Source organism: Mauremys reevesii, unplaced genomic scaffold (genome assembly GCF_016161935.1).
Source record: "Mauremys reevesii isolate NIE-2019 unplaced genomic scaffold, ASM1616193v1 Contig16, whole genome shotgun sequence".
Lineage (NCBI taxonomy): Eukaryota > Metazoa > Chordata > Testudines > Geoemydidae > Mauremys > Mauremys reevesii.
Genome location: NW_024100782.1, coordinates 956,956 through 964,927, shown reverse-complemented (window position 1 = coordinate 964,927; position 7,972 = coordinate 956,956). Strand labels below are relative to the sequence as shown.

Sequence of the window (7,972 nt, the reverse complement as noted above, 5' to 3'; positions counted from 1 at the left end):
GGGTTCCCAGTCACTGGAGATTTGGGGACAAAGTCCCCGCGGTTCACTGGTCCAGGCCAATGGGAACTGCTGGAAGCGGCGGCCAGTACGTCCCTCGGCCCGTGTCGATTCCAGCAGCGCCTATTGGCCTGGAGCAGCGAACCATGGCCACTGGGAGCTGCGATCGGCCAAACCTGCGGATGCAGCAGGTAAACCGGCCCGGCCCACCAGGGGCTTTCCCTGCACAAGCGGCGGAACAAGTTTGGAAACCACTGGTAGAGCTGATGGTCCTTAATGGGCAAGGTGTTGCATATTATTTATTATGGAAGCATCTAGAAGCCCCAGTCTTGGCCCCATTGTGCTAACTGCTATACAAACCCAGGACAGTCAGACCGTCCCTGCCGCATAAAAATATGAACCTGAAGGCTCTCCATTCCTGTCCACTCTAGCAGTTCCTGTGGTTTCTAATCTCCCACAATGCACTGCTGCTAGCTTCTGAGCTAGGAAGTGTGGTTCAGGTACCCAGAAAACATTGCAACAGAACTGGACCAGGACAACGCAGGGCAGACCTGCACTTGTGTTGGCACTGATCAGCATGGCTTGGAATTGTTCTGGGGGCACAGGGGCGGTGGAGGGGTCAGCATGGCTGCAGTGCACTCAGTGAACTTTCTCTGCATAAGATGACTCGTTACCAGCCTTTCAGTGCCAAGCGGTTAGATTTTCCATTGCTTGGACGCCGCTTACTCCTCCTTGCACATCTGCTGAGAATTCAACTCAAAAATTGACACCAGGCTCAGGCTAATTGCTTCTTTGGGATTCAAACCCCCTGGAGAATCAATTTGTGAATCATCTCATTATGCCCAAGATCCTATGCTTAAAAACTTTGTCAAGTGTATAAAGATCTCGAGAAAATGTAACTTTCTTCTAGTTCATCTGAGCTCTCCAATTCTCTGCAGGCTGAGAAAATGAACGAATCTGCTAAGCATAGTGGCTAGAAGGTATCTCAGACCTGTCTCCTCTGATCTAACAGGGGATGCTTTCCGTGTCATTCCCTTATTGAGTCGTTCTCTGCTCTTCCATTTCCAATGTGCATGCCATCTGGACAAGCCCAGGAGCCTGGGTCCTTGTCTAGGACTCACAGAAGGCACTGGAATTCGCATACACGAATGGGGGTCTGGAATAGAGGCCAAATTATATGGAGAATCCTCCTGCTAAAGTGATCAGCCAGAATTAATTTGATCAGCAATAGAAATCTTTTTTGGTACCCGGTACTTAAAATAATCATCTCTGGCTTTAACCCACCCAAATCGATGATGTTCCAAGCACCTTACTTTACTGGGGATGCATTCTTCCAGTGACAGCCCTGAATTGCCTCAATATTGCCTGGCTTTCACATCTGAAAAGGTAAATGGCTCTTTAGATGTCTTAATTTCACTCTCGCTGTCACTGGTACCAAGTCCCAGAAACCAGAACATTTTTCATCTTTTCCCATCCCAACTTTTCTCAGAACTCTTCCTTGTGATTCTACAGGATGCAAATTCCTGGGACATGCTTCTTCGAATCTCCTGGCCGCTATGAATCCTGGGGCTATGGAATGAGGTGAGTCACTGCGATTTTTCCTTCACTCCATGTGCAGAACTGCCCCTGTTTGATCTGGTGTATATATTTTTCTTCTCGTTTTCTCTTTTTCATTCCTACATAGATCAGAAAGGCATTTTGGTACACTTAATCAGAAACTATCATTTATTATTATTATTATTATTGTATTTATTAAATATGATATGTGGTCCCATCGATAGAATCATGTAGGACTGGAAGGGACCTCGATAGGTTGTCTAGTCCAGTTCCCTGTACTCAAGGCGGGATTACATGCTTGTTCGATTGGGCCTATTTTTCTTAAAACCACATTGGTTGCCATTAATGATGCTACCATCTACAATTTCTTTTCTGGTTGCACAATAAGAAAATGGATTTAGAGGCTCGATTTCTGGCCAGTCATGATCTATACTCACCTACCTGGGGAGGAAATATCTGATCATCAGCAGCTTTTCCAGCAGAAAAAAGCATCAAGAGATGTGATGGTTGGAAGTGGAAATGAGAAAAAATCAGCCTTGAAATAAGGCACAAATGTTGAACCGTGAGGCTGATTGATCTGTGGGACAATTCACTAAGGGACAAGGGGGATTTTCCGTCGCTTGAAGTTTTTAAATCAAGACTGGCCTAGCTTGATCTGGTCTGGGTTTAAAGCAGGGATGACCAGGCAAGTTCTCAGGCTTGTGTTATACTGGGCATCAGACTAGATCAGGGGTAGGCAACCAATGGCACGCTTGCCAAAGGCGGCACGCGAGCTGATTTTCAATGGCACTCACACTGCCCAGGTCCTGGACACCGGTCCGGTGGGGCTCTGCATATTAATTTAATTTTAAATGAAGCTTCTTAAAAACCTTCTTTACTTTACATATGACAATTGATTAGTTATATATTATAGACTCATAGAAAGAGACCTTCTAAAAATGAAAAAATGTATTACTGGCACCATGCGAAACCTTAAATCAGAGTGAATAAATGAAGACTTAGCACATCACTTCTGAAAGGTTGACGACCTCTGGACTAGATGATCAAAGTGGTCCCTTCCAGTCTTAGAATCTTTGACATTAGTTCTCTGGCGTATTTTCACATATTGAAGTAGCAGTTAGGAACTTTTAGTGTGTGGGGGCAGGTCCGCGTGGCCAGTAAGTGCACGGCGAGCTAGCAGGCTGCAGATTTACACACCAGCTGGCAGTGCGCTGAGGCCGTATCTACTCTGTGGCTGCTATATTATTAACCCTCTGCAGTGCCGTAGCGTGGATGCTTCCCAGTGGTAGAGAGTTTTACTGATGATTTAGTTAATCTATTCCATAGGTGATACCATCTTGACAGAAGAATTGTTACATAGAAGTAGTTGTGTCTACACCGGAGGTTAGGTCAACCTAACTGTGGAGCGCAGGCTGCAAAATTTTTCACAGCCCTGAATGCCATAATGATGTTTTCAATGTAAAACTTAAGAGCAGCTGTAGTGGGTCAGACCAAAGGTGCATCTAGCCCATTACCTCCAGACAGTGGCCAGTGCCAGGTGCCCAGAGGGAAGGAACAGAACAGGGAATCATCAAGTGATCCATCCCCCGTCGCTCATTCCCAGCTTCTGGCAAACAGAGGCTAGGGATACCACCCCTGCCCATCCTGGCTAATAGCCATTGATGGACCTGTCCTTCATGAATTTACTTAGTTCTTTTTGAAACCCTATTATAGTCTTGGCCTTCACAACATCCTCTGGCAAAGAGTTCCACAGGTTGACTGTGCATTGTATGAAGAAAGACTTCCTTTTGTTTGTTTTAAACCTGCTGCCTATTCATTTCATTTGGTGGCCCTTAGTTCTTGTGATATGATAAGGAGTAAATCACACTTCCTTTTTTGCTTTCTCCACACTAGTCATGATTTTATAGACCTCTATCATATCCCCCCTTAGTCATCTCTTTTCCAAGCTGAAAAGTCCCAGTGTTATTAATCTCTCCTCATATGGCAGCCATTTCATACCCCTAATCATTTTTGTTCCCCCTTTCTGAACCTTTTCCAATTCCAATACATCTTTTTTTGAGATGGGGCGACCACACCTGCACGCAATATTCAAGGTGTGGGCGTACCATGTGTTTATATGGAGGGAACATGATATTTTCTGTCCTATTATCTATCCCTTTCTTAATGATTCCCAACCTGCTGTTTGCTTTTTTGACTGCTGCTGCACATTGAGTGGATGTGTTTAGAGAACTCTCCACAATGACTCCAAGATCTCTCTCGAGTGGTAACAGTTAATTTAGACCCCATCGTGTGGACAAGGCTTAACTCAGTGTTTAGAGAAACCCTGAGCGCTATTGAGTCCGAAGCAATTGAGTAAGTTTTGAAAGCATGACATCAGTTCCTAAGTCGCTTACACACTTTTGAAAATGTTGCCAGAGAGCTAATCTAATCCATGTGCACTAAGACATGTGCATCATTGTCAGGCTATGTGGGGGAGCGAGATCCAAATGGTTTTAAAAACAGGAGCTGGGCAGCATGAATGGGCATGTGGCTAAACTGTTAAATGAATACTCTGGAGATATGGATTCAGTTTCCAGATCTGCAGTAGGCCCCGTTGTGTGATCTTGGATAAGACCCTTTACCTCCCTGTCCCTCTTTCATCCATCTGTGAAATGAAAATACATTAGACCCCCTTGGTTTACTAACTGAGCGGGGTTTGAGGAGTTCATAGCATTAAAAAAAATCATAAAATTGAACATCTCAAAATGACACAGGTCTGGTGTATCAATTGCCATATGGTGCTTTCTTATTGTCTTTCAAGTCATTGCAAAACAATTTCCAACAAAGTGATGGCATCAGAATGTGAAAAGACGTTGCTCTATTTTTCATCAATATTACTTTTGTCAGGTGATTTCTTTTTTTTAACCCTATCAGGGAAAGTAGTTTGTAAAGTTGGTTGTTTGTAAGACTGATGTTTGTAAAACTGAGAATCTATTCTAAGAATAGCAGCAGCTGTGTGAATCACTGATAGTTTTTTGATTCACTGGCAGTCCCAATTTTATTAAAAAATGTAGGTTTGGGTCAACCTGAAAAAGAAACGTTATGAAGTTTTTGGTGGATCAAAAAATAAAATCAAGTTGCATTTCAGGTGGAACTCAACATGTTTAGTTTCAATTCAAAGCATCCGTGAATGTATTTTTAGTTATTTTTAATAAAATTAAAGGAAATTCCAAACCAAAATGTCATTCCAAATTGAAAATTTGTTTCACTTTGGGGAAATTGTAAAAAAATTTTTTTTTACTTTCTCAGGGTGTTTTGGTTTAGTTCCCCTCCCCCGGCCCCCGACATCAGCAATTTGGTGACACCTGGAATCTGTTTCATTTCACCCAAAAAACTTTCAGCTGGAAGATTTCCTCCCGCTGTAATAACCCTTGTCCATTTACATGGTAAGTTGCATGGGAAAGAGACTATTGCTAGAGCACTTAGCACCCTCCGGGAAGTGATTTTGGTTTGAGCCTCATAAGAACATAAGAGTGGACAGACTGGGTCAGACCAAAGGTCCATCCAGCCCAGTATCCTGTCTCCCAACAGTGGCCAATGCCAGGTGCCCCAGAGGGAATGAACAGGTAACATCAAGTGATCCATCCTGTTGTTCATTCCCAGCTTCTGGCAAACAGAGGCTAGAGACACCACCCCTGTCCATCCTGGCTAACAGCCATTGATGGAGCTATCTAGTTCTTTTTTGAACCCTGTTATAATCTTGGCCTTCACAACATCCTCTGGCAAAGAGTTCCACAGGTTGACTGTGCATTGGGTGAAGAAATACTTCCTGTTTGTTTTAGACCTGCTGCCTATTCATTTCATTTGGTGGCCCCTAGTTCTTGTGTTATGAGAAGGAGTAAATAGCACTTCCTTATTTACTTTCTCCACACCTGTCATGATTTTATAGACCTCTATCGTATCCCCACCTTAGTCATCTCTTTTCCAAGCTGAAAAGTCCCCGTCTTATTAATCTCTCCTTGTATGGCAGCCGTTCCATACCCCTAATAATTTTTGTTGCTCTTTTCTGAACCTTTTCCAATTCCAATGTATCTTTTTTTAGATGGGGAGACCACATCTGCATACAGTATTCAAGATGTGGGTGTACCATGAATTTATACAGAGGCAATATGATATTTTCTGTCTTATTATCTATCCCATGGGTAGGCAACCTATGGCACGTGTGCCGGAGGCGGCACGCAAGCTGATTTTCAGTGGCACTCACACTACCCGGGTCCTGGCCAACAGTCTAGGGGCTCTGCATTTTAATTTAATTTTACATGAAGCTTCTTAAATGTTTTAAAAACCTTATTTACTTTACATACAACAATAGTTTAGTTATATATTATAGACTTATAGAAAGAGACCTTCTAAAAATGTTAAAATGTATTACTGGCACGCGAAACCTTAAATTAGAGTGAATAAATGAAGATGCGGCAGACCACTTCCGAAAGGTTGTTGACCCCGATCTATCCCTTTCTTAATGATTCCCAACCTTTTGTTAACATTTGTGACTGCCGCTGCACATTGAGTGGATGTTTTCAGAGAACTATCCACAATGACTCCAAAATCAAAGAAACATAGAATCATAGAATATCAGGGTTGGAAGGGACCTCAGTGGGTCATCCAGTCCAACCCTGTGCTCAAAGCAAGACCAATCCCCAACTAAATCATCCCAGCCTGACCTTAAAAACCTCTAGGGAAGGAAATTCCACCACCTCCCTAGGTAACCCATTCCAGTGCTTCACCACCCTCCTAGTGAAAAAGTTTTTCCTAATATCCAACCTAAATCTCCCCCACTGCAACTTCAGACCATTACTCTTCGTTCTTTCTTGAGTGGTAACAGCTACTTTAGACCCCATCATTTTATATATATAGTTGGGATTATGTTTTCCAATGTGCTTTGCTTTGCATTTATCAACATTGAATTTCATCTGCCATTTTGTTGCCCCATCACCCACTTTTGAGAGATCCTTTTGTAGCTCTTCACAGTCTGCTTGGAACTTAACTATCTGAAGTAGTTTTATTTCAGGTGCTAGTGCAATATAAACAACTGTATTCGGTGCATTTCAGTATTGTGCACAGCATTGTGTAGACTATTGTAGAAAACCGTCCATTTGCACATGATGCCCGGCTTTGCATGGCATGATGTCTCTCCTGTTAGCCCTCAATGTAGTAACCACTCCTCCTGTCTCTTGGCAGATGAGCCCTGGACTGTGGTACCATGGAAGGAGACAATGACTCTGTGGTGACTGAATTCATCCTGGTAGGAATTTCTGGTGGCCCTCATGTGAAGTTCACCCTCTTTGGCTTCCTTTTTGCAATCTACCTACTGACCCTCATCGGAAACACTCTCCTGATCCTGCTCATCAGAGTGGACCTCCGACTCCACACCCCCATGTACTTTTTCCTCAGTAACTTGTCCTTCTTAGATATCTGCTATATCACCATCAATGTCCCTCAGTTCATGGTCCATTGCCTCTCCAAGAGACCCTCCATCTCCCTGGGCAGGTGCTTGGCTCAGATGTACATCTCACGCTTCTTCGGGATAACCGAGTGCCTTCTGCTGGCTGTGATGGCTTGTGACCGCTGGGTCGCCATCTGCAAGCCTCTGCGCTATACCCTCATCATGAGCAACAGGGTCTGCGTCCAGCTGGCAGCCATGTCGTGGAGTGGCAGTTTCCTCCTGTGCCTTTCTGATTTCCTGGCCAAGCAACCTCGCTTTTGCGGGCCCAACGCCATCAACCACTTTACTTGTGAGCTCCACTCTATGCTGAAGCTGGCCTGTTCGGACACCCGCAGCAACCAAATCGTGATGATCAGCACCAGCGTCCTGGTCCTGCTGGGGCCCTTTTCCTTCATCCTCATGGCCTATGTCCACATCATTGTGGCTGTGCTGAGGATCCACTCCACCCAGGGCAGGACCAAGGCCTTCTCCACCTGTGCCTCCCACATCACCGTGGTGGCCTTGTTTTACGGGGCAGCCATCTTTGTGTATCTGCGGCCTCAGTCCAAATCTTCCGCGGACCAGGACAAGTACGTTTCCTTCTTTTACGGCGCAATCACTCCGGTTCTAAACCCTCTGATCTACAGCCTGAGAAACAAGGATGTGAAGGAGGCCCTGAGGAAGTTGGCAGGAGCGAAAATGAATTGCTGAGAGCTTCCAAGAGCTTTGATTCCTTTCTCCCATGTGTGCTTCAGAGCTTTCTTCTTGTGCCTCCTGACTTAACAACGTAGAGACTCTCAGGATAGAGAGTTGGAGAGGAACCTGATTCCTGACCTAAACAACGTTGGATGGTGAAGGAAGGATTCCAATTTCCCAGACTGAGGCAGACTTTATTTGTTAAAGTTTCACCTCGCATCTCTTTCTGTAGTAAATTATAAGTGAGTAGAATTAAGG

General features: G+C 44.3%; 1 protein-coding gene across 1 annotated transcript; it reads left to right on the top strand.

Moving 5' to 3' along the window:
* Nucleotides 1–4,873: 4,873 nt before the first annotated feature.
* Nucleotides 4,874–7,767, top strand: LOC120393195 (olfactory receptor 13H1-like). The gene is made up of 2 exons (XM_039517774.1): nucleotides 4,874–4,979; nucleotides 6,775–7,767. The coding sequence occupies exon 2, from the start codon at nucleotides 6,797–6,799 to the stop codon at nucleotides 7,727–7,729; it is 933 nt and encodes a 310-aa protein (XP_039373708.1). The 5' UTR covers nucleotides 4,874–4,979; nucleotides 6,775–6,796; the 3' UTR covers nucleotides 7,730–7,767.
* Nucleotides 7,768–7,972: the final 205 nt, after the last annotated feature.